The sequence below is a fragment of the Macaca fascicularis genome, chromosome 14, assembly GCF_037993035.2.
Source record: "Macaca fascicularis isolate 582-1 chromosome 14, T2T-MFA8v1.1".
NCBI classification, from domain to species: domain Eukaryota; kingdom Metazoa; phylum Chordata; class Mammalia; order Primates; family Cercopithecidae; genus Macaca; species Macaca fascicularis.
The window spans coordinates 33,938,057-33,962,900 of NC_088388.1; the positions used below are offsets into that span (position 1 = coordinate 33,938,057).

Here is a 24,844-nt window from a genome sequence, read left to right on the forward strand (position 1 = left end):
AAAGACATTCTCTGTTTTGAGGAATATGTCTTAATTCTTTGTCACACTATATAACTTTATACTCATTACCAAAATCTGACCCTATATTTTGCTATGTCTATTTCAAAGGAGTCTCTTTACTGCTATGTTAAGAAGCATAAATTTAATCTATCTTCCAGTTATACAGGGGCTTAAATATATCTGTAAAGTATCAAAGTTAAAATATTGTTTCAGGTTCAAACATCGAGATCACTACATCATTCACTCATTATTTAATCAGTGGTCTAGATAGGCTGACTTGTGGTCATCTGATAGTATCTGCTGTTCCCTTAAATGAAGGTACAGGATTCACTGTCACAGACATCCACAATGGGAATCTCTTCCTTAAGTGATAAAGATGATCACCAACAAAATGGCTTTAAAAAAGTGTTTTCCTTTTCCTTCTTTCCGTTTTCTCACAGAGGCCCCATTGGAATAAAATTTAAAGTTACATATATACACATATTTTTTTCATAATTGTTTTTCTTTGCTTTGCAATTATGCAAAAGGAAGCATATTTATCTTTTTCTCTCTTGTCTAGAATGGAACTCTTTGTTTAATCTTTTATATGCACTAATTTATCAAATATTTTACACTAATAATTTTCTTTTAAAAATGTAGAATAATTACAATATTAGCCAATAACTTTTTTTTCCTAATAGAAACTTAGTGTCATCAAAGGTAGTTAATAATTCAGGACACATAGGATACAGTGTGACAAAGGGGAAGGAGTTTAAATTTTTGAGTTAACCAGATCTGAGCTTGAATACCAGCTTAAAATGTACAACAGATATGGGATATTGGATAATCATTTAACTTTAGTTTAGTTGCCTTTGCAATTGAAATCACAGCTATCTTGCAGGGTTTTTGTGATGATTAGTGAAGCCATATAATCTAATGCTGAGGATGATAAGGTTTGAAGTCAGGTAAGGACACTGGCCTGCTACTTATTAACTGGGTGACCCTATGGAAACAGAGGTAAAACAACCTGTTTCACAGGGTAGCACTGAAGATTCAAGGACCTAATGCTTGTAAAGTGCTTGGGATGTAGCACATGGCTAATAAATAGTTGTAGTAATAGCATAGTAGTAGTAGTATAAGTAGTAGTATTTTCATCAATATATGATAAGTCTGTTTCATGTTTGTTTATCATAAAAAGCTCACCATGTCTAACCAAACTATTATTTGAGTACTAACTTTATGATAACTTATTAACAACGGAAGCAATACAAGTATGTGTACAATGTCTAGCATGATTAGAGAAAGGAGTTTCCTTATGATATGTCTGCAATTTTAAGCTAATGATAATAATTTAGGTCCAGACACAATGTATAAAAAGTCCTTCAAGGAAAACTGAGTTATCCTCTGCTGACCATTATAAATAAATAAATTCTACTGGCCAAGTAGACCAAATTCACTGCTTTTAAAATTTAATTTAATTTTTTGTAGAAATGGGGACTTGCTGTTACACAGGCTGAACTTCTTGCCTCAAGTGATCCTTCTGCCTCAGCCTCCCAAAGTGCTGGGATTATAGGTGTGAGGCACTGCATCTAGCTAAATTCACTTTTCATTTGTCACACTTTTCAGTCATATTTGCTATATATGCTGTATATAATGAATGTAACTAAATGTCATTTTAATACATTTGCTATTTGCAGGTAGGGTCTAGGTATATTGGAACAGAGACACCAAGATTACATAACTTTATAATAAAGATTCAAAATTCATTTAATTAACATTTACTGATTATCTAGAAAAAGCCTAGGTACTGTGTTAAGAATTTTAAAACCACGTTTAATATTATGTTATTACCATAAAGCCTATAAAGAAACGTATAAATATCTGGCCCTCCGTCTATGGAGACTACAATGTAGTAGATATATAAGATCATATGAAATCACATGCCTGAGGCAGACAGTATGTACTTAAGTAAACGATACTGATATTAACATATACTTTACATAAAATATTAATTAAAGAAAGAAACTAAAAGCTGTTTCAGAACATGAACTAAAACTGGAAAAAATTCAAATGGAAATACATTGATTCATTAGTAAAAGAAAAAACTATAAAATGTTTAGAAGAAAACATAAGAAAAAGACATTGGAGAGGGCAAAGACTGTAAAGATTGGAGGTGTGAGGGAGGTAAACCACTAACCACTAAAAAATTTATAAATTGAACTTCATCAATATTGAAAACTTTAGCTCTTCAAAAGACATTGTTAAGAAAATAGAAAAAGCAAGTCATAGATAGGAGGAAAATTATTACCAAGTTGTAGCTAAAATATCAAGGAACTTTACAAATTGATAATGAGACTATCAATAAAAAATGGACAAAAGACAGACAAAAGAAGATATGCAAATGGCCAGAAAGCACATGAAAAGATGGTCAACATCATGAGTTATCATGGAAATGCAAATTAAAACCACGATGTCATACTATATCACCATGAGTTATGAAAAAATAGTTCTGGAAAGTTCTTACCTGGATCAGATGTGTTGGCATTGTGATGATGCAGGCTGAAAGAGAGGTTCTCAGAAGACCACGGAGAACATAGAGGAACTTGGTAAGGCTGTGACTGTTGCTAACATTTTCTGCACAGCAAATATCATCTCCCCATAAAGGTGAGCCAAGATTCTGAATTCCTATTCTTAAAACGTTTCTTTGTTTTTTCTAAAAGAAAGTGGGAAAAAAGCAAACATATAAAGTTTTGTTAATCAATAGAATACTACTTTTATCTGTCAGTTCTTATCTTTATTTATAACATCAGGAAGATAATGTCAATAGATGTGTTAAAAATTTTTATGTACTATTAGTACATTAAGCAATATAAATGAAACTGTTTTGATCACAAGATTATAAAAAATAACATTTTTTTAACTTTTGAAAAATCTGAACAGTATCATACACCTTAAGCTTTAAAATGTATCTAAATTTTAACAGCCACAACTCTAAGAATTATACTTAATGCACTTAAAATATTTAATAAAACAGATAATAATGAAATATTAACTAGAATGCTTGCAAACCCCTTGTCAGTATTAGAAAATTCTGTCTTTCAGTAAACTATAAATTGTACAATATTTCTCATTTAATTTTATCCTACCTACTGCCTGATCTTTTCTTTGAAAAAAACTTTAAAGATACATGACTTTTTGGTTTTATATTTTACATTTGCCTCTGGTTTTTCTTCTTGAAGCTGCTCTTAAAATAATAATTTAAGTTCAACACTTTTCATAAAATTTAACAGGTGAACATTTAGAACTTGAGCCTACCGACATTAAGGTCACAATAAGTGACTATATTTCTTGGGAAAAGAACATTTAAAAACTATTAATGAAACTGTGAATAAATCACTGTGAATAAACGTTTAACAACAGATGTGTTTATAATAAATTCTATTGTTTGGGTTATTCTAACTAAGTAAATGTTTTGTAAATACTTTCCTTAAAAATTCAGCAAAATTTCTGATCAAAGGAAGAACGCGTTAACAAAACCTGGCATGTGCAAATAATTGAAAATTCATTATTAGAATTGATGGGAAAAGGAAGATGGCTCTAACTTTTCATGGCTTTAACATAATTTGGAACGCGTGCTGCTTTATATGTGATTCCTGATGAAACAAATTCCTAAAATGTGTCACTTGCTATTGCTATAAAATACCCTGATAAAATTTGTTAACCAACTAGTTATTGTCCAACACAATATATCTATTTCCCTGATACTACAAATGAAACTGACTTTGTGTATTCCTTTTTCAAGCAGAATTTATTGATCATGGAAAGTAAGAAAAATGAATAAAACATTGAAATGTTAGAAGACAAAAGTCTAAAGGAACATAAGCTAGTAAATGAATAAGAGAGAATTATAGTCAGGACTGTGTAACTAAGTAGATGGATGATTCCGGACAAGACACACACATTACTTAGGACTTCATTTTCTCTTTCTTTCTTTTCTTTTTTTTTGAGATAGTGTCTTTCTCTGTTACCCAGAGTGCAGTGGCCTTACTATAGCTCAGGGTAGTCTCGAACTCCTGGGCTCAAGTGATCTTCCCACTACCGCCTCCAGAGTAGCTGGGACTAGGGGCATGTGCCACCAGATCTAGCTAATTTTTCTTTTATTTTTTTTTGCAGAGACAGGGTCTTGCTATGTTGCCTAGGCTGACCTTGAACTCCTGGACTAAGCAATCCTCCTGCCTCCGCCTCCCAAAGTATTTGGCTTACAGGTGTTAGACACTGCATCCAGCCAGTTTTTTTCATTTTAAAATTAAAAGGAGAGGCCAGGCGCTGTGGTTCACACCTGTAATCCCAGCACATTGGGAGGCTGAGGAGGGCAGATCACCTAACGTCAAGAATTTGAGACCAGTCTGACCAACATAGTGAAACCCTGTCTCTACTAAAAATACAAACATTAGTCAGGTGTGGTGGTGTGCACCTCTATTCCCAGCTATTTGGGAGGCTGAAGGCAGGAGAATTGCTTGAACCTGGGAGGCGGAGGTTGCAGGGAGCTGAGATTGCATCACTGTACTCCAGCCTGGGTGACGGAGTGAGATTCCATTAAAAAAAAAATTAAAAGGAGAGAAGATAACATTGTTGCTCTATGATTCAATACAACTGAAGGGATATAATGGCCTGGATAAGACTATAAGAATGAAATTACAAAAAAAAGGATTTTAGAATAAGCGTATTAGAAAAAAACTTCCTGACTCTAAGGACCTAAAATATGATCGCACTATGTAGGCAGTTGGTTCAATATTTTAAATGATTGTGTTAGACTTATGATAGACAACCACCTAAGACACCCTATGTTATCATCCTCAATGGTCCACAAAAATTGTTTTCTTTTTATTTCTGCATTAGTTGAATGAAATGAAGTAATGAGATGTACCAGGGCTTAGGTTAGAAGTATAAATACATTTCTGGTGAATTAGTGTAAGATATCTGTAAAATATGATGGGTTATTCTTTTTTCTTTATTATTTAAAACCTCAGAATTTAAGTAAAATGGCAAGAATGTAAAGTTCATTTTGCTATCTTTAAATTTGTTATCTCATGATAATAAACAAGTTAAGATTCCCAACAGAAAGAGCATTCTAGAAAAAGGGAGAGAAACATACAACAACAAAAAAAAATCTAGATATTAGAATGAAACATGAAGGTAAAACGAGAGCAGGATAATATCGTTTTCTCTGTCAACATTTCAGAAACTAAAGATCAACAGTATTGTAACCCACTGTCTCATTACCTATTATTGTATTAAAAAGTACCAGATAAAAGTTTATAACAAAAATGCTGTTAGGCATGAAATTAGGAAAACTACAGAGGTTTAATGATTCTGACAGATACACTGATATATGTATATCAAGTGAATGAAAATATTAAGCCAAAAAATGAATGAGGGATAAGATATTTAAGTGAGGTTGGTACCCAGCACAACAGAATATAATTGAGCATAATACTTCATTTATATTTTAAAAAATATAATGGTAATTGCAAAAACAAAGGCTGAATTATAAATCTCTTGTGTCCTTTAGGATATACAATTCCTTTGCTATGCCATATAATAATGGGGCATACTGTGTGGCATAAGATTTAACCTTGAACCTTGTCAGCTGTACAATAAATAGTTTTATTCCTATGAGAACATCCAAAATATTTAATCTGGTATTCTAAGTAAAATCCATGTCAAATTTCATTTTTATCATATATTTCTAAGATATTTAAAAATAACAACTTAAATGAAATTATGAGCACAATTTGTAAATGTCTGCACTCTAATTATTTTTATAGATTAGCTACACTACTTTACTTACTACCAAGGCTAATTATAAGGTAGTATACAATATTCTGTATTTCTATATGTTGTCTCAAATTAGTTGTTTATTTGAAAACATAATGTTTGAAAAAGATAAAACTTTTCTTTTAAAACATAAGATTTATTTCAATGTCAGAACATTATTCTTGACTTAGGAATAATATTTTTTGAAGTAGTGCCTTGTAGGTGTATTTCTGTGGCTTCTAGAACTCATCTAAAGTTTCTGAGACAGATACACAGACTAACAAGTAATTTAGCAAACACTACAATTAATTTAAAGAAGAAAATTCATTATATTTTAGTTGCAATAAAATTGTAAGTATAATTCTATAATAATGTATTGGTATTGGTATATTTTAATTTAAAAACAGTTTTGGTATTCACCATATGAATGTCTACCTGAATGCTGTTTAATCTTCATAAAAGTCAGTAATTATAGAATTTCTGGTTCAGAAAGCCAAACCAGCTCCAGTTTGTTGTCTATGAATTTTTGTGGGGAAAAAAAAAATTGTTTCTTGAAAATAGTGGTGTTTTCACAGTCGAATAAACAACTAAGAGGACAAATGTTTTATTCTATTCCTATACTAGCTTACTTAGTAAGGATTTTTAAGATGTATCTCTGTGTGTGTGTGTGTGTATTCCTTTTGCTATTACCTTTGCTTTTGGGATTCTATAAAATTTCTTACTCTCAGAAGATATGCCATCATCCTGCAAGAGCAGCAGCTCTGCACACTGTACCACAGGAACTGTTAGGACATGCCTGTTTCCATAGTTACCACAGCAAGTCGGGAGAGGTGTCTGTCAGGGACCAATTTACCTCTCCAGACAAGCACTGGCACCAAAGAAAAGACACAGTACCCACCAATATTAGGTAGGGCCAAAAATGGAGCAACACTGAGCAAAATAAAATTGTATTAAATACTAAAGGCTGTCACAAAAATTATGACATACATGAAAAGCCACCTATAAATAAATGTCTGTACTTTATCATACACACATAAGTATTTTCAACCTGCAATTAAACTGGCAATCAAAGCAAATTGAAAAATAATTTATTTTGCATGGAAAAACTGTTAAATATAATAATAAAGTTTACAAGAATATTTAAAAATCCATGAATTAAGCACAAATGTAGCTGATGATGTCAAAAATAAGACTTTCAGTTTCTCTGTCTTCAATAAAATAATGGTGCTTTAGAAAGACTTCTGCTAAAATAATACAAATGTAATGCAAATCATTTAGTAGCAAAAGCAATTAAAATCACTGTGGAAGAATTCTGAAAGGCATGATATGTAGAAATAAAATCTTTCACATTTTGTTTAAGTTAAACTAACCAGAACATCTTTATTAGTGGAAATTTGGAGGAAGTTTTAAAAATTAGAGCTACAGAGAAATTGTCGTTATAAGATACTTAATATGGCAAATAACGTATTTTTTAATTCAATAAAACAAAGCATAATGTAATAAAATCTTAAGACAATTCTTACTCATAAGGTAATTTGAAATTAAGGTCAAATGACAGAAACAGGAACAATTTAAATAGAAAAGTACAAACCTTGCAGATTTAAAAGTAATTTTCAAAATGCAGCTACTTAATCCTAAATGCTACAAATGCATATTTAAAAATGATGTTGATAAAGCATGTGTATGTCTTATGTGCCTCCACTGAGAACTTAGCTGAAACTCTAAATACACAGTAATAGTCAAACTAAAGCTGCTTGTGCTCTGCTTATTTACATGTACTGTGCTTGAAAACCGCTTGTTCACTGTATATTATTCTAAAACTTCTGGGTTGCCACCCCTAAAGAATTTGAAAACAGCATTATATAAATAATTATAAAAGACTTTGAAGCTATTTTAATACCTGAGGATTGGATCCATCAAATCCTTCCTCGGAAATGATGTTCTGGATAAACTGAAGCAGCTTTATGTAGCCAGGGGTCAAAGAACTGTTGGTAAAAGAAGTGGTTCAAATACATAAATGGGTTATTAGACAGAAGTACAAAATCTATGCTAAAACATTAAGTAAATAATTAAAAGGCATACATTTATTAGATTACTTAAGAATGTCAAAATAGTATTATATAATCCTAAAATATAAAGTCAGTACATACAAGGAATAAGTTACAATGCTTTATAATAACTTGCTCAGTGTTCCTGACATCATGGGGAGATAAAAACCTGTGGAGACTAAGATGACTTAATTATGTCAGGCTTAGTTACCTCCAAGAAAATTAATGATTTAATGAAGCAACCTAAAAGATGAAGCCACTATAGATTTTCAGGAGTAATCATACATAATTAACACATAGTTAATGAACTGCTATGCCAAGTACACCTGAATCAATGTCCTGATCACCTGAGCTTCCATCTTCCATCAAAGTTAATTTTCTTAGAACTTCTAAAATAATAGTAATTTTAAAAGTTGATTTTTTTCAGACACATGAAGAAAAGTGAGTATAATCTTCACTTCCTTTGTTAAAAGAAGGCAATAAATGGATGAATTTAAGAAGAAAACCAAATTTATTTCCCATATAAATACTAGCATTAATGTTATTGTTTTAAAATATTTTACAAATGCTACGAAATATCTCAAAGAATCTTTAGTAAGCATGAGGAAAATCTGCTTTACATTATCTGAAGTTAAGATTCTGCATAATGGACAATCTGTGTGCTATGACTGAACATTAATGTCATGATAATGTCATGAGCATAGCAATTCCATAGACATTGAAGTGCCTAATGTTGTAAAAGCTGTGGGTGACCTTAAAATTACACAAGTATTTGCTTTACTGTGATCCTAAGTAAACAATCACATAGGCAGAAGAAATATCCTAAAGAAAGAATGAAATCTAATTTGAAGCATGAATGCAGCAGTAAAGAATATAAAATGTTAGGAAATATAGCAGACTCCTTAGTGTGCAAACTCAATGGTAGGTGGTTCAGGAAAAATATCTGTACATCTCTGTAAACATGTAATTGAACAGCCACAATAAACCCAAAAGTGTCTATCTTGCAAAAACAAAACAAACAAAAAAAATGCTGTTGTGTACAAAACAAATACAGCTCCAGATAATGAAGAATTTGGTAGTTTGGCTATTTCTCATACAGTTATTTCTCCATTTTCAGTGAAAATGCTGTAGATTACATAGATATATTTTTTTTCACGAGTGTGGAAATATGTGTAAAAATAATATTCTGTAAGGGCAATTTTATGACTATTTCATATCTTAACACACATTTGTCCCAGCTAGATCAACCTTTCAGAACACAGTGCTGCTGTCTGAATGCAGTAGATTCAATTCTAATCTGGATCAATTTGCTTTGCACAAGGGGTAAAATCTGCAAGCTTTCAGATTATGAAATGAATTCCAGCCAACCATCTGATGAATGTCACTATGGGTTATAGGAGAGTGGATCAAAAATATAGCCAATGCATTTTAATCCACTAATAATAATTCTACCCCAAACCATTATTATTTCATATAGTAATAATAGGGGATCATGCAATATTCATCTTTCTGTGTTGGGCTTATTTCATTTACCACAATGTCCTTCTTATTTCATTTACCATAATGTCCTTCTGTTTCATCCATGTTGTCACAAATGACAAGATTTCTGTTTGAAGGCTACAAGTCCATTGTGTGTGTGTAGACCACATTTTCGTTATTCATTTATCCCTTGATGAACACTTATGTTGATTCCATATGTTGATTATTGTGAATAATGGTACAGTAAACATGGGAGTGTAAATATGTCTTCAACATACTGATTTTATTTCCTTTACATATACAGTCATGCGCTGCATAGGGACGTTTTGGTCAATGATGGACCACGTATACAATGATTGTCCCATAAGATTAGAATAGAATTGAAAAATTCCCATCATCTAGTGATGTTGTAGCCATATTACTCACATGTTTATGGTGATGCTGGTATAAACAAACTTGTCCTAAAAAGTACAGCACATATAATTATGTATGGTACATAATAATAACAAATGACAATTTTACTGGCTTATGTATTTACTATACTACACTTTTTATTGTTAGAGTATACTCCTTTTATTTATTGAAAAAAAAAAAAAGCTAACTATAAGACTCAGGCAGGACCTTCAGGAGGTATTCCAGAAGAAGGCATTGTTATCACAAGGGATGACAGCTGTGTGTGTGTGTGTTACTGTCCCTGAAGACCTTCCAGTGGGAAAAGATGTGGAGGTAGAAGATAGTGATATTGATAATCATGACCCCACACAGGCCTAGAGTAATGTGCATGCTTGTGTCTCAGTTTTTAACAAAAAAATTTTACAAGTAAAAAAATTAAAAATAGCAAATAGAATAAGAATATAAAGAAACAATATTTTAGTAGAATTCTACAAAGCGTGTTTTAAGCTGTTATTACAAGAGTCAAAAACTCATTTAAAATGCAAAAGTTTATCAATTAAAAATGTTACAGAAGCTAAGGTGAATTCTTATTGAAGAAAGGAAAATATTTTTAATAAATTTAGTGCAACCTAAGTGTACAGTGTTATAAAGTCTACAGTAGTATGCTTTAGTATATTAGGCCTTCACATTCACTTACCACTCCTTAACTGACTCACCCAGAGCAAATTCCAGTCCTGTAAGCTCCATTCTTGTTAAATGCCTTATACAGGTGTACCCCTTTTTATCTTTTAGACTATTATTTACTGAACCTTTTCTAAGTTTAGAAACACAAATAACTGTATTAAAATAGCCTATTCAGTCCAGTAACATGCTGCACAAGTTTGTAGGCTAGGCCCAAGAGAGTACTATAGAGCCTAGGTATGTAGACTGTACCATGTAGGTTTGTGTAATTACTCTCTATGATGTTTGCACAATGATGAAATTGCCCAATAATGTATTTCTCAGAATATATTTCCATTCATAAGTGTCAAATGACTGAATGCTCAGAACTGGGGTTGTTGGATATGTTGGTTCTCTTTTTGATTTTTTAAGGAACCTCTATACTATTTTCTACAATGGCTGTTCTAATTTATATTTCCACCAACAGTATACAAGGGTTCCTTTTTCTCCAAATCATCTCCAACACTTCTTTTTGATAACAGTCATTCTAACAGGTGTGAGGTGAAACTTCATTGTGTTTTTAATGTACATTTCCCTGATGATGAATAATGTTGAGCACTTTTTCATATACGTATTGGTCATCTGTATGGTTTCTTTTGAGAAATGTCTATTTTGGTCCTTATCCAATTTTTAAATTGAGTTATTTGTTTTCATGCTATTGTGTTGTTTGAGTTCCTTAATATTTTGAACATGAACCCTTTTACTAGACATATGATTTGCAAATATTTTCCCCCATTCCATAGGTTATTTTTTTACTCTGTTGATTCTTACCATGTTGCACAGAATAGGGCGTTCTTTGATATGAGAATAAAAAGGAAGATGCGAAGCCAATACTTCTTAATTTCTTATTTAACCCTGACAGTTCAATCATCAACAATGCTTAAAATTTTATAAGTAATAAAATAAATTCCTCTAATTAGATTTCTAGAAAAATAAACCATTTGATAACAAATAAAATGGAATAAATCAATAGATTTAGGTATATCAATTGTGAATATTAATTTTTGAATATATGGGATTAAATCATTTAAAACTGAAATTATTTACATGATATTGATACTAAAATACTAAGTACTGTTAATCTCCATGTTTCTTTGCCAGCAATGTTTATAGTAATATATATGTACACACACACACACATATCTTTTTGCTGAAAATCAGTATCTTGTATTGTCATCTAAAATTTTGGTTTGTTATTAAAATCCTTTGCTTTTGAGGATGTTTACTCTTGTGTGTGTGTTTAGTAGTGTAGGCACTGATAAAACAGGAGTTGGCAAGAAGTAAACCTAGTTAAAAAGATCCTGGCTTCTTTACTAATGTTTCCAAACATTCAACAAAGATTACGTTATCAAAGTATTTAAAACATGCTTCAAAAGTGGCACATTTCTAATCATTTTGTGATCACATTATATGAATTTATATACTATTTTGCCTGATTTTCTTGTATTTTCAACAACTTTTATATTACAATGATGTATTTTGAGATTCTACAATGTGCCTTTAAAACTATTAGCTATACAAAGAACATAAAAACAATTACTAGAACTTTACTTTTTACCTTTAAAATATCAAACATTTAATATTTTCTTTAGTTAAAAAAGTAAAATTGTTCCATGTGCATTATTCATGCTTTTCTGCTAATATTACCATGCAGTTTAGCAAGAATTTATTTCTTTATACTAATATATAAACATGGATAAAAGGGGCCAAATGACACAAATGTAAACCTGTTTTCTGATAACACAGTTTAATATTTTTTAGAGATGATAGAAAAAAATGAAACTCATGCTTATCAATATTCTATCCCCCATCTCTAATTTTCCTCAAGAAGTCTAAAGCACATTTGCATCACATAATTTTAATTCCTATCAACAAATTGCATTGGTTTTGCTGTGAAAAGTAATGTTGTCATTCACTCTCATTAAGAAAGATAAAAACATTAGCTGTAAGAAAAAGAATCAGATGTAGTATTCTACAAAAGAAATCAAGCACAGGTCGATGATAAATAACAGATAAAAACCACAGTTTTGGAAACAAACAAAGGAATGCTTAGCAAAAGTCTTCAAAGAAACACTTAAAAATCTTTTAATAATTAAGAAAAAAGAAAAAAAGTCACTTCAACTGAGGGGTTTAATAAAAAAATATTTAAATATGAGTAAATAACAATATACAACACTGCCACCACCAACAAAAAACCTTGGGTAACAGGAGACAAGATTTTATCAGTGAAAAGGTAAGTTACAAAAATAAGATCATGTACATGTGATATTAAAATAACTTGTTGATAAGTGAAAAATCTATACATAGATAACAGGCTCTTAGGTTGATTTTCAATAGGACTACCTGATTGTAACTACATCATCTGATAAAGTGTCTGGTACATAGTAAATAATCAAAACACTTTTGTATTACAGTCACCACATTTGCTGAATAGAATAACCTTGTGAGGTTAAGTATAGTCATTCTCCCCATTTTACGGTTGAGATTTTAAGACCATTTTGAGGCTAAGTAATTTGCCCAAGGCTGTACCACAATTAAGAGACACAAATGGCACTTAAAACTCAAAGTTTAAAAAACTCAAATTACCTGCTCTTTTGGCTATGCTAAGATAAAGTCCCAGATGGCGATCCAGATTCAATGAAAAGCCTGTGGTAACGTGGCCTAGAGGAGGTCTGAACATGGCTTCATTCAACATAGCCAAACGAAGCATTCAGGTGCATAGTTTTAGGAAGAGATTTCTCTTTTAGTTGCACTGATCGAGGCCTCCACCAAGGCCTTACTTACAAAGCACTTGGTAAACGATGAATAAAGAAAACTCAATACTGTGAAGTGTATGCTTACAAATATATAAACTAGATATGAGTATTGTACAGTGGAATGTAGGTTTAAGATGTGGGTTCTAGTTCTACCTGTGTCAACATGTACATGTGTGGTATAAGGTAAATTGTTTAAATTTTCTGTCCTGGTCCTCGAAATTTTCTCATCTGTAAAGCCAAGGGTTGCATTAGATAATCTATGTTGTCCATTCTGACTTTGAAATCATATGGTTCAAAAATGATTTTTCTCATTAAAATCAGTCATTGCCGGGCTTTTAAAAATAAGAACTTCTTGTGTATTTAAATATTGATTTAACTACTTGATAGAAATACTTAGGACAAGAAGCTGTTATCACTCCCAATTAGGATTAATTTAAAGTGAAGATGAAGCATTTTTGACATTATTATGCAAATAAATGAGAAAGTATGATTTGTATTACCAAAATTCTATTTACACATATATGTCATTCATCTATGACGAATAGTGAGATACCCTTGTAAGGCAGTAGGCACAATATTAAGTGTCTCAACTAATTGTATAAAATAGTTTGCTGAGCTAGTTATATTAGCATATAATTTGCATGTGACTATAGAGACTGTGAAGTCTATTCACAAGTAATTTTCAAGTTAAAAATTTCATTACTGTTACCTTGAAGGCTGTCATTTACTGATTTTTCTCCACTGATGATTTGCATCTAAGAATACTGAGTTTGACTATCTTCACCATGGATGTTCAACTAAGAACTTACAAAGTGTAGGAATGTATTAAGCGCACCAAGAAGAACAATGATCAGCAGAAACCTCTGAGCCACAGTTAGGAAAATACTAAGAACTATGAGGATGCACAAATTACATGTAGGGGCTAAGCAATCCATATTCTTACAGGGATACTATTAAGAGGGGTTATGATCCTTCATGAAAAATAACTCAGCTTGACATCACTCTGACTTCCTTTAATTACTGATGTAAACAAGGTTTTAGACTATGTCTCCTACTACGCTTCACTGTTGCTGTCATCTATCCAACTCTGGGTCATGACTCATCTAACACTCTGGCCTTTCAGTTTTTTGATCTCTCTTCCAATGATCTATTCTCCATTCTATTTAAGTTGATCATCCCCATGGTTGTTTCTTAGACCATGTCATTATCAATAACTAGCATACCTCTATAATCTCAATTTCATGCATACCCCTCTACATAACCACTACTTTCTTTCCACCTAGTACCCATATACAATCATTTGACCCTGCTGAGATCTCTATATCATTGTCTACCACACCTTTCACTCACCTGCTTTGATAAGCTCTTTCAATTAATTAACCATCTCGATCCATGGTCAATCCTTATCTTCACTTCCTTGCCCTTCTCTTGCTTTGTCACACTTCCTGCTATTCTGGCTAAACACAACTCTCTGTCTATTCCACACTTGCCTCAGTATAGCTAAAAATGGCCAGAGAAACAGACTGGTATGACTTTAATTTCATGACCACAAACCTCAATAGGCCCTTAAGGCTATTCCCATTATATATATCCTCACTCTCCTAGATGATAATGTCATACTTTCTCTTTTCCTTTTTTAGTTGAAACCTCCAATATCTCTTCCTCCATCTTCGTTATCAGTTTATAACCTTTGACTGAGAAAACAGAAGCAGCCAGAAGGTGTCCTACCACTACATTTTCTACCTGCTATGGTTTGAATTCTTGTGTCCCCGCAACACTTATATGTTGAGCGCTAATATGCAACAGTATTAAAAGGTGAGAACTTGAGAACACATGAACACAAGGAGGAAAACAACACACACTGGGGCCTTTTGGAAGGTGAAGGGTGGGAGGAGGGAGAGGATTAGGAAAAATAACTAATGGGTACTAGGCATAATAACTGAGTAATGACATAATCTACAAGAAACCCCCATGACACAAGTTTGCCTATGTAACAAACCTGCACTTATACTCCTGAATTTAAAAGTTAAAAAAAAAAAAAATTAAAAGAAAGAAGTGAAAACTTTGGGAGGTGATTAGGTCATGAGAGTGGAGCACTCATAAATGAGATTAACACTCTCTTAAAGAGGTCCATGGTAGCCTACATTCCTCTTCTGCCATGCGAGGTTACAAAGAGAAGACACCTATCTATGAAGAAAGGGGGCCTTCACCAGAACCTGACAATGCTGGCACCCTTATCCTGGAACTTTATAGCCTCCAGAACCATAAGAAATACATTTCTGTTATTTATAAGCTGTCGTTTACGATATTTTTGTTATAGTAGCGTGAATAGACTAAGACACCACACTCTCAGCATGTGTAGTCAAATATATATTCTGTCTTCTCACAGGCTGCCATATGTGAACTATCTAAACTCCTATATCAACCCAGTACCTCCACTTGTGCATGGGCCTCATACAAAAAAATATCACTTGGACAATTCTCTCCTCTCTCCTCCATTATTAACTTCTCCTTTTCTATTGATTGTTTCCTATAATATATAAACATACTGTTATCTCTCCCTTGAAAAAAATATAACAACCACTTGTCCCATCTCCTTTGCCAGCTACTACTCTATTTCTCTGCATCAACCCCCTTAAATTTTCTAAAATTCAGTGTCACCGCTCCTCTCCTTACATTTTCACTTAAACCCATTCCAAGTAGGCTGTCACCACCCCCATCCCATCCATTAAAACTGCTTTCATTATGGTGACTGATGACCTCCAATGGCTAAATTCAATTGGTCTCTTTTCTTTTCTTTGGTAACAACTTTATTGAGATAGAATTCAGATACCATACAATTCACCCACTGAAAGTGTACAGTTCAATGGTTTTAGTATATTGACAGCTATTTAAGTATTACCACAATTTTAGAATACTTTCATTCCTTCAAAAAGTAATCTCATACCTGTTTTATCAACTCCCTCCAATTCTACTAGCACTAAGGAACCATTAATGTACTTTCTGCCTCTCTATATTTCATATTATTATTTCATATAAATGAAATCATGTAATATGTTGTCTTTTATGACTGATAGTACGCTTTGAATGTTGGTCCCCTCTAAAATTCATGTTGAAATTTAGTTGCCATTGTTACAGTATTAAGTGGTGGGACCTTTGAAAGGTGATTTGGCCATAAGGGCTTCACCATCATGGGTGGGATTGGTGCCAGTAAAAAAGAGCGAGTTCAGTCCTGTCTCATTCTCTTGGTTCTTCCATTCTTTTGCCATGTGAAGAACAGGGTTCCTCCCCTCTGGAGAATGCAGTGTTCCAAGTACCATGTTGGAAGTGGAGACTAGGTCCTTAACTGACACCAAACATGCTGGCAATTTTACCTTTGGCTTTCAAACTTTCAGAACCATGAGAAATAAATTTCTATTGTTTATACATTACTTAGTCTATAGTATTCTGTTATAGCAGCACAAAATGGACTAAAACAATTTGTTTCTCTCACTTACTATAATGTTTTAAGGATTCATCTGAGTTGTACCCTGTATCAGTACTTCATTCCTTTTTATGGTGAAATAAATATTCCATTGTATGGATATACCATATTTTATCCACTCATCAGTTGAGGAACAACTGCGTTGTTTCCACTGGTGAGCTATTATGAATAATGTAGTTATGAACATTTATGTACAGGTTTTTGTACATGAATGCACACACACACAAAAGGTTTTGTTTTGATCCTCTTGGGGATATACCTAGGAGTAGAATTTCTGGGTCAAATGGTAACTTTAACTTTTTGACAAATGCCAGAGTGTACCAGTCCAAACGACTATACTATTTTACATTCTCACCAGCTGTGTATGATGGTTCTGATTTCTTTACATCTTTGTCAACACTTTTTATTATCTGATTCTTTCATTCTAGCTATCCTAGAGGATGTGAAGTGTATCTCATTGTGTTTTTGCTTTTGGGGTGCTTTTTTTTGGCTTGGAATATTTTTATTTGTCATTTTACTTTGAGTATTTCTTTGTTTGGTTTTGATTTATCTTCTACTAACAGAATATGCTGATTTTTAAATCCAATCTGTTTTTCCCCATTTTTCTTTTTAATTGTGGTTAAAAAACCCATATAATATAAAAATTTACTATCTTAACTACTTTTGAATATATAGTTCAGTAATGGTAACTATATTCAACAGATGTGTTGTGTAACACTACTTAACATTAAGTTAAACAGATCTCCAGAAATTTTTTATCTTGCAAAACTGAAACTGTATATCCATGAAACAAGAAACAACCACTCCTCATTTCCCTCTTTCCCTCAACCTGTGGCAACCACCATTCCATTTTTGGTTTTTGTGAATTTGACTACTTTAGATATCTCATATGAGTAAAACCATATTTATCTTTTTGTAACTGATTTCACTTAGTACAATGTCAAGGTTCATCCATGTTGTAATATGTATTTTACATATGTATTTATATATGAAATATATATTTCCATCATTTTTAAGGCTAAATAACATTCCACTATATGGGTAAATTTTGTTTATCAATTTATCAGTTGGTGGACATTTGGACTACTATCACCTCTTGGCAACTGCAAATAATGCTGCTATGAACATGGGTGTCCAAATATCTCTTTGAATCCCTGCTTTCCATTTTTTTGGACATCTACCTAGAAGTGGGATTGTTGGATTATACAGTTTTGAGAAACTGCCACGCTGTTTTCCATAGCAGTTACACCATTTTACAATCCCAATAGTGCACAAGAGTTCCAATTACTCCATATCCTAACCAACACTTGATCTTTTCTGTTCTTTTTTACTTTTTCCTTTCCTATTTTTTATTTTTATCCTAACAGATGTGGGGGATATCTTGTGGTTTTGACTTGTACTGTCTAATGATTAGTGATAGTGAGCACTTACTCATATGCTTGTTAGTCCTCTGTATATCATCTTTGGAGAAATGTCTATTCAAGTCCTTAGCCTATTTTATAAAGTCAGGTTATTTGTTTTTATGTTGTCATATTGTAAGAGTTCTTCATTCTGGATATTGGCCTCTTATCAGATAATATAATTTGCAATTTTTTTTTTTTACCATTTCTTATGTTGCCTTGTCACTGTTGATTGAGTCCTTTGATGCACAAAAGTTTATGTTTGATGTAGTCCTATTTGTCTATTTTTGCTTTTATTGTTTGTGCTTTTGGTGTCATATCCAAGAAATAATGGCCAAATCCAAGATTATGAAGTGTTTCCCCTATGTTTTCTTCCAGGATTTTAATAGTTTTGAATCTTATGTTTACGTCTTTAATCCATTTTAATTTTTGCATATGGTGTAAGACAAGGATTTATCTTCACTTTTATTTTTATTTTTTGCATTAGATACCCAGTTTTCCCATTTGCTAAACAGTCCCTGTGAGTGATCTTGGTACCCCATTGAAGACTGTTTAACGATATACGCAAAAATTTATTTTTGGGCTGTCTATTCTATTGGTTTGTGTATCTGTCCTTACACGCAATTTTTACTTTATACCATACTATTTTAATTACTGTAGTTATGTAACATGTTCTGAAATTAGAAAGTATAAAACTTCCAACTTTGGTCTTTTTCAAGAGTAAGTTGACTGTTTGGGGTCCCCTGAGTTTTAGTCCGTGTGTAACTTTAAATAAACTAAACCTGTTGTTTCTATTTCCTTCTTTTCAAACTGGGGATACTGTTAACGTCATAGGATTTTTGAAGAATTAAATGAGATAACAAATGTAATATGCTAAGAATAGTACTTGACAGAAAAATCGGTTCTCAATAACTTAGTTATGATCAATCCCCATGAAGTCAATATAATATAGTAACACTCCAGTTGCAGGATGGAGGGTGATTGGGTGGGATGACTAGATGTACAAATTTCAAACATATAAACAGAAATAATAACAATTATGATGGCTAAAATTCATTAACCCTTTACTATGCCAGCCACCGTATGCTAAGTGCTATCTCTATGGTTCTGGTTTATGTTTCTTTTGATATAGTGACATTTATCGGTCATTTCTGTATCTTCTTCTGAGAACATCCTCTTAACGTTCACCTTTTGCCTGTTTTGAAGTAGGGTATTCAATTTTTTCTTACCCATTTAAACATAACCACAATTTATGGAAATATATGCATATATGTTTGTAATTTTTAAGATTTTGAAATCATCTCGAACTTACATAAAAGTTGCAAATACAGAACAAAAAATCTTTTTTTCCCATTCCACCTGAGAGTAAGTTGCTGACCTGATGACTTATCACTTCTTAATAATTTAGGATGTGATTCCTACAAACAAGGACATTCTTCTAGAGAATAATACAACCATCTGATCTGGCATATTGGTAAAAGTAGGAAACTGAGACTACCATCTAATCCTCACACCCCATTCAAGTTTCACCAGTTGTTCCAATATCATCCTATACAACAAAATGAAATAGTTTAGAATCATGTGTTGCATTCAGTTGCCATTTGTTCTCTTCAGTCTCCTTCAATCTGGAAGTTCCTTGGATTTACCTTAACTTTCATGATCTTGACATTTTTGAGGATTACAGTCCAGATGTTTGGTAGAATGTTTCCAATTTGGATTTGTGTGATGCTTCTTCATGATTAGATTTAAATTATTAATTTTTGGTGGAACTATCACAGAAATATTGCTGAGTTCTCACTGCATATTATCTGGTGATACATGCTTTTGATCACTCCCACTACTGGTGATGTTAACTTGATTAAGGTAATTCTTCTAGTTTTCTCCACTGTAAAATTATTCTTTTCCCCTTTGTAGTTAATAAGTAGTTTGTGGGATGGTACTTTCTGGCTATGTAAGTTATCTTATACCTCAAAAAACTTTCAATTTATTCACTTACTTATTTATATCAGTATGTACTTATATCTTCCTATTTTATTAAATCCATTACTATCATTATTTATTTTGATGCTCAAATTGGCCAGCATGCCCCGTGAGAGTTCCTTTTGGCTGGCTTCTGTGTCCTTTTGATATGCCATCATCATTCTTCAGGAACTTCTACACATAAAAAGATGTTCCAAGCATATATTTTTCTTTCTCTTCCATCAACCATTTCTCCAAAGAGTCCCGGTGCCTTTGAATGGAGAATGGCATTTAGATCTGAGCATGAGATATACTCATTGCTATTTCGCAACTCCAAGAATTTAAGACATTCATTCATATTTTCTGCGATTATTTTAATAATTTCATTTATTATATTTATCTCTTTAACTCTATGGAAATACAGTATGAGGTGAGATATAAGGTAAGAATTTACTATTTTATTACCAAATGATTAGGCTCATAATTTGAAATCCCTTCTCTTGTTATAAAAATGACTCTTGTTCTGGCCAGGTACAGTGGCTCATGCCTGTAATCCCAGCACTTTGGGAAGCCTAGGCAAACAGGTCAGGAGTTCGAGACCAGCTAGGCTAACATGGTGAAACCCCATCTCTATTAAACATACAAAAAAAATTAGCTGGGTGTGGTGGTGTGCGCCTGCAATCCCAGCTACTCGGGAGGCCGATGCAGGAGAATTGCTTGAACCCAGGAGGTGGAGGTTGCAGTGAGCCGAGATCACGCCACTGCACTAGGTGACAAAGCAACACTCCATCTCAAAAAAAAAAGCTCCTGTTCATCATAAAAATTCAAACATATAAAACATACAAAGAATAATAATGAAAACTTATCCAGAAACCACCACCCAGAGGCAAATATTGTTAACAGTTTGGTGAATATCCTGTAAGACATCTCTCTATACCAGTCCTTCCATTTCTTACTGAGAAAAACGATTGCAGATGTTAAGAAGTATGCTGATAAAAATGTTTTTGATTCTAAAAAGAAGAGTATTTTATCAATAAACAAATGTAAAGAGATTATTACTATGTATTTCAAAAATGTTTGGCATTTCCCTCACAGCCTTTCAAATCTAATGTATACTGTGAATCTCTTAGATAATCTAGGAAGGGGATTTAGTTTGCAGTCTTTCATGAGCTTATTTGCCTGCATATCACTAGGTTTTTGGAAGCTAAATTAACATCTCCTGAATTAGTGTTAGAAAAGAATTTGGGATAAGCCATACAAAATTTTATGTAAATAGGATTGTGCTATTTATCCTATTTCTATAATCTGCTTTTTCACTCCATTATATCTTGGATGCAAAGCCCAGTAACCACCCCTGATCTCTTATACAGAAAAATCTTCTGCAGAGCCACCTCTCTACAGCCATTGCTGCAGTTTTAACAGCTACCATTAGCCTTAGACCTTAATAAAAGCCACAGTGCCCACCACCCTCCAAAGCACAATGGAATTTCCCTTGAAAGGTGGTAGACACTTGAGCCTAACCAAATAAAGCTGCAGCTTAGAATCTTTTCCTCAATATTTGGGACATTTGGTTGGTATTCTCTTTGTTTTCCAACATCACTTTCAAATCACTCCTCCTCCTCCACTTCCTAGGAAAATGAAACTAACAAACAAATCCATGCTTCTTTTATATATTGCTAATCCCCAGCCATTCTCCTTTTAAGTTGCTGTCTTTATCAAGCTCCTGGACATTTTCCTCACTGTTAATTGAAGACTCTGCACCTGGCTTACAGTCCGAATTCAAACAACTTATTCTCACCCAATATTACTTATCTTAGTAGCTTGCTTTGTTCATTTACCTCTACTATTAAGATTAGTAAATCTACTACCAGAGTACTGCCCCTTCTCTTTCTCTCTCTCTCTCTCTCTCTCTCTATATATATATATCTATATCTCTCTCTATATCTCTCTCTCTATCTCTCTCTCTCTCTCTCTCTATATATATCTATATATATATCTATATATATATCTATATCTATATCTATATATATATCTCAACAGCAAGTGTCTTCAGTTGCTTTTCTTCAGTCTAAGGCTCATGATTCAACATTTTGTTCACTCTTTTTAATCACTTAAACTTCTTTGTTCTTTGTCCTACTCACTCCATCTTGCAAAATTTCAACCCTGCTTATACCCAGGAATCTTAGCACAGAAGCAAGAAAGTCACACAATCTGATAGACTGGCACCACCACAACCATTTGAGATTTCTGTAGTCAGTGTATTCTTCCAGTCTATGAAATAACCATTTTAAAGTTTCTCAATTTAACCCAAACTCCCAAGAGGTAACTAACCATCCCCTAGTGGACAACTATGACCATTATTTCACAAGTAAAGAGAAGTCATCAGTACATATCTTCAGAAACTGCTGCTTTCTTTTCTACATCTTCATCCATTACCTCTTTATTAATTTTTCTGCACTGACATTTAAATAAAACAGAGCAAAAAAAAATCTTATTTCACCCCCAATCCCTTCCAGTTATTGATCTTTCTTTGCCCCCATAAAAAAATTCCTGAGACAGTAATATGACCCACCTGAACTCACCTCCACATAGCTCTTTCCATCGCTCACATGATTTCAGCCACAGTGGCCTTTTAAATTCTTGAAAATACCAAGCTCCTTCCTTTATTAGCACATCTGCTGCTCCTTCTGACAATAATACTTCTTGGCCCAGTGCCCATTGCATGATTACCTTCTTCTTAGTTGGGTCTCAGCTAAAATATTTCCACTTAGAAGGACTTTTAGTGAACATAACTCAAGGTATACCCACTGCTCTCTCTGCTCACTTAGCTTCCCCCATGGAAAATGTTCTTTCTTTATATTTAATTACATATATATTTGTTTGCTTGTTTTAAAAAAATTATGTGCTTTCTTATTAGACTGTAAGCCACACAATGGCAAGGTTAACATCTGCTTTGTTCACTACAATGATGTAGAACTTAGCATAATGCTAGGCTTATAGCAGTTGCTCAAGTTCATAGGTGCTGAGATTTGGAAAAAGCTTTCAATAAATATTATCGGACAGATGATTATGCTTACTTACTTCAGTAGACTGGACTATCCTAAGTCTAATATCAGAATCCTGGAAAACATTCTTGATATTCCCTTTACCTTTTCTCCAACCTCAGTGAGATCCAGTGAGATCAGAGAGACAGCTAGCAATCAGATTAGGTAAGGCCTTGTAGGGTCGTGGATTTATTATCCTGAATGAGTTGGGGAATCATCGGAGTGTTTGATCCAAAGTAGTGATAAGAGCTGATGTATACTGTAAAACTGGACTGCCTAACAAGATAGCCACTAATTATGTATGGCTACTTAAATTAACTAAAGAAAAATAAAATTAAAATTCAGTGCCTTGGTCTTACTAGTCACATTTCACGTATTCATGCATGTGGCTAGTGGCTGCTACATCACACAGCACAGATACAGAAAATTTCCATCACTGCAGAAAATTCTACTGGACGGAAAATTCTATGTTGAAAAACTCACTAGGGCTATTTTGAAGAAAAACAGGAGCCAACAAGGAGCAAGGACCAAAGAGCAAAGAGCAAGACCAATTAGGAGGCTATCCCAACAGCTGTGGCAAGAAATGTGGGTAATGTAGGCTAGCATGTAGAGGTAAAGGTTGCAAGTGGTATCTGGATACATTTTGAAGATACAGTTGACAGGACATGCTAATAGATTGAATACAGAGATAGAGAAGAGTCAAGGGTCAAAGATTACATTATTGAGGTGAGGGCAGAAATCTGGAAGGATATACACAAACATAACTATGAAGGAGATGACTGAGATTAGGAATGGGTGAATAAGATGGAAAATAATAAAACAAAACCCATACATACCAGTGAGGATAGGATACCATGCATGAACTGAGGAATAAGACGATTCACTTAACTCTGTGTACCTGATGGCCTTTAAAGGACAGAAAGGAGGTAAAAACAAGGCAAACATGCAAGCAAGCAGTTTCTCTCCATTGGTCAAAATGAGGCCCAGCCACTATTCTAAGTGAAATACCAAAACAGATAACCAAATACTGCATGTTCTCACTTATAAGTGGGAGTTAAACATTGGTACACATGAGCATAAAGGTGGCAACAATAGACACTGGGGAATACAGTGGGGGAAGGGAGGCAAGGGTTGAAAAACACCTATTGGGTACTATGCTCACTACCGGGGTGAAGTAATCAACAGAAACCCAAACCTCAGCATCATGCAATATACCTTTGTATCAAACCTGCACATGTACCCTTTGAATCTAAAATAAAAGTTGAAAATAAAGTAAGTTAAAAAACAAAACAAAACAAAAAATGAGGCCCAGGATAATAGTCCTCTTTCAGAAATTTCAAATATTATCTTTTTACTTTAATTGTATCACTAGCAGCTAAGCAGAATCTCTCTTCACACTTACATGATGCCTTTCCATCAGTTCTGAGATTTGCACTAATTTATCATTCACCACATCCTTTTAATAAAGTAATTTATAGTACACTTCTATAACTATATACTTCCAAATTTTTAGTCTTAGATGTTCTTTTCTATAATTTCTTTCTTATGAGTGTAAATTTTCTATTTTTTTGAGACAACAGTCTTGCTCTTTTGCCCAGGCTGGAGTGCAGTGGCATGATTACAGCTCACTGAAGTCTTGGCCTCCCAGTCTCAGGTGAATCTCCCACCTTAGTCTCCTGAGTAACTGGGACTACAGGCATGTGCCACCACACCTGGCTATTAGTATTTTTTGTTTGTTTTTGTTTTTGTAGAGACAGGGTCTCAC

General features: G+C 33.3%; 1 protein-coding gene across 4 annotated transcripts in view; it reads right to left on the bottom strand.

Moving 5' to 3' along the window:
• Nucleotides 1-24,844, bottom strand: part of ELP4 (elongator acetyltransferase complex subunit 4) — a 258,974-nt gene that overhangs the window by 140,316 nt on the left and 93,814 nt on the right. For all 4 annotated transcript variants that reach the window (XM_005578322.4, XM_005578321.4, XM_074014000.1 and 1 more), the window contains exons 6-7: nt 7,697-7,781; nt 2,504-2,692 (exon numbers count right to left, since the gene is read on the bottom strand). In XM_005578322.4, coding sequence (XP_005578379.3) covers nt 2,504-2,692; nt 7,697-7,781 — 274 coding nt within the window. The remainder of the gene's footprint in view (nt 1-2,503; nt 2,693-7,696; nt 7,782-24,844) is intronic.